The sequence below is a fragment of the Poecilia formosa genome, unplaced genomic scaffold (assembly GCF_000485575.1).
Source record: "Poecilia formosa unplaced genomic scaffold, Poecilia_formosa-5.1.2 Scaffold786, whole genome shotgun sequence".
NCBI classification, from domain to species: Eukaryota; Metazoa; Chordata; class Actinopteri; order Cyprinodontiformes; family Poeciliidae; genus Poecilia; species Poecilia formosa.
The window spans coordinates 5637-7890 of NW_006800725.1; the positions used below are offsets into that span (position 1 = coordinate 5637).

Below are 2254 nucleotides of genomic sequence, written 5' to 3' on the forward strand. Positions count from 1 at the left end.
CTTTAGATCGTCTTTTTCTTTTATACTGTGGCTCCATTTACTCATGCATAATTATAAGACATGTATGATTTGCAGCATATTGGAATATGCTTATCTCTTTGCCCCACGCCAGTGAATGTCATCTTGAGCCTCGCTAATTGCTGTGTTCACGATGGTGAACTATTTTATTGTTTGCATAATCCTAGATCGTAATAAAAAAGATCTGACATTATAAACAAGGAAAACATTTATTTCGATTCATATACTTGTATGAGTAAATGCCTTTTTAAAACAAGTATTTTTAACTGAGTTTTGTTGGTTTGATGCAGTTCCTCAAAATGTCCATGAGGCGACAGTCAAGACCGTAACACCGACGGGGGTGGTTGATTTGTAAAGGCACCTCCCATGTTGAGATCATCCATTTTTATCGGTACATTGTGGAGCTTAGACGCAGTGAACGAGAGAGCAACATTTTGTATTCGCGTCTGTAATTATATATTCTCTCCATATGAATCAAGTGTTGTGCTGTCCTATGTGCGGATCTATGTTTTGTTGTCGCTGGCCGGAACTATGGATCCTCTGAGAGGAGTGATCTCCTTTGGATTATATCTGTTGTTTGTTTCCGTGGAGCGTAACAGTGGGGCCGTGTCTGGGCAGCTTTCTTACTCTGTCCAGGAAGAGGTAAACCCCGGGACTTCAGTTGGCAATTTGGCAAAGGATCTCAACATTAATGTGCAGGACTTGGAGTCGCGCATGTTCCAGACAGTTGCCGGATCGAAGACAAAGTATTTTGATGTCAATTTAAAGTCAGGATTTCTCTACGTGAGCGAAAGAATCGACAGAGAACTTCTTTGTGCGAAGGCGACGACATGCACCATAAATGTAGAAGCCGTGATTAACAATCCACTCAAACTTTATCAGATTGAAGTCGTTGTTCTAGATGTAAATGATAACGCCCCCGTTTTCAGTACGAAATCCCAGACTATCAACATAGCAGAGAACATTTTGCCAGGAACAACATTCCCTCTGTTGTCTGCATATGATGCCGATGTGGGGAAAAACGGCATAAGCACCTATAAGCTAAAGCCTAGCGAGTATTTTTCATTAAAAGTGCACAAAGGTGAGAGTGTGTCAGCTGAGTTAGTCCTACAGAAAGCCTTAGATCGTGAAAAGCAGGAATTAATTAAACTTACGCTGACAGCAATAGACGGAGGAACACCAGTGAAATCAGGTACGTCAGAAATTATTATTCGTGTGCTTGATATAAACGATAACATTCCCACTTTTGTCAAAACACTGTATAAAACAAGCATTACAGAAAATGCGCCCGTCGGAATGACCTTAGTCGAGGTGGCTGCGACTGATGCCGACCAGGGATTGAACAAAGAAATTGTATATTCATTGAATTCAAACGATCAGGACCACGTTTTAGAAATCTTTGAAATTGATAGTGAAACAGGAGTACTAACAGTTAAAAAGAATATAAACTTTGAATTAAATCCATCTTTTGAGATTCGTGTGCAGGCTGCAGACAAAGGCAGTCCTCCGCTAACAGCTCAGTGTAAAGTCCTGGTGGAGGTGGTGGATGTAAATGACAATGCACCTGACATCACTGTCACGTCACTGCTCCGTAGTGTTAGAGAGGACGCTGAAATTGGCACCGCAGTTGCACTTGTTTCAGTTCTCGACAGAGACGGTGGCAAAAACGGTGAGGTAAAATGTGATATTTTGAACACCGTTCCCTTTAAATTGGAGACAAATTACAAAAATTATTATACTCTGGTTTTAAGTCAGGCTCTAGACAGGGAATTAATTTCCCAGTATAACATAACAATTAAAGCTATAGATGAAGGGAGCCCTCCACTGTCTAACACAAGTGTTGTTTCAATTCAAGTTTCCGATATAAATGACAACGCGCCTCAGTTTTCTGAGGCTGTAATTAATATGTATGTGCAGGAAAATAGTCCAGTTGGGACGGTTTTAAAGGCAGTATCTGCAACTGATGCTGATGCTAGTGAAAACAGCATGGTGAGCTACGCAATAATCAGTAATAATAACGTTGTACCGCTGTCAACAATGATTGACATCAACTCAGAAACAGGAAATATAGTAAGTCTGCAGACATTTAATTACGAAGAGATGAAAACATTTCAATTTAAAGTTCAGGCCACAGATTCTGGTGTTCCTCCGCTCAGCAACAACGTGACTGTTAATGTTTTTGTCCTGGATGAAAATGATAATAATCCAACCATTTTAGCTCCTTATTCTGAGCACG

At 40.4% G+C, this 2254-nt stretch overlaps 1 protein-coding gene across 1 annotated transcript in view; it reads left to right on the forward strand.

Annotated features, from left to right (window-relative positions):
* LOC103131545 (protocadherin alpha-9-like) overlaps positions 1-664 on the forward strand; it is a 3556-nt gene extending 2892 nt beyond the window's left edge. The window contains exon 2 of the mRNA XM_016666725.1: positions 655-664. Within this exon, the coding sequence (XP_016522211.1) occupies positions 655-664 (10 nt within the window). The remainder of the gene's footprint in view (positions 1-654) is intronic.
* The last annotated feature ends 1590 nt before the right edge of the window (positions 665-2254 follow it).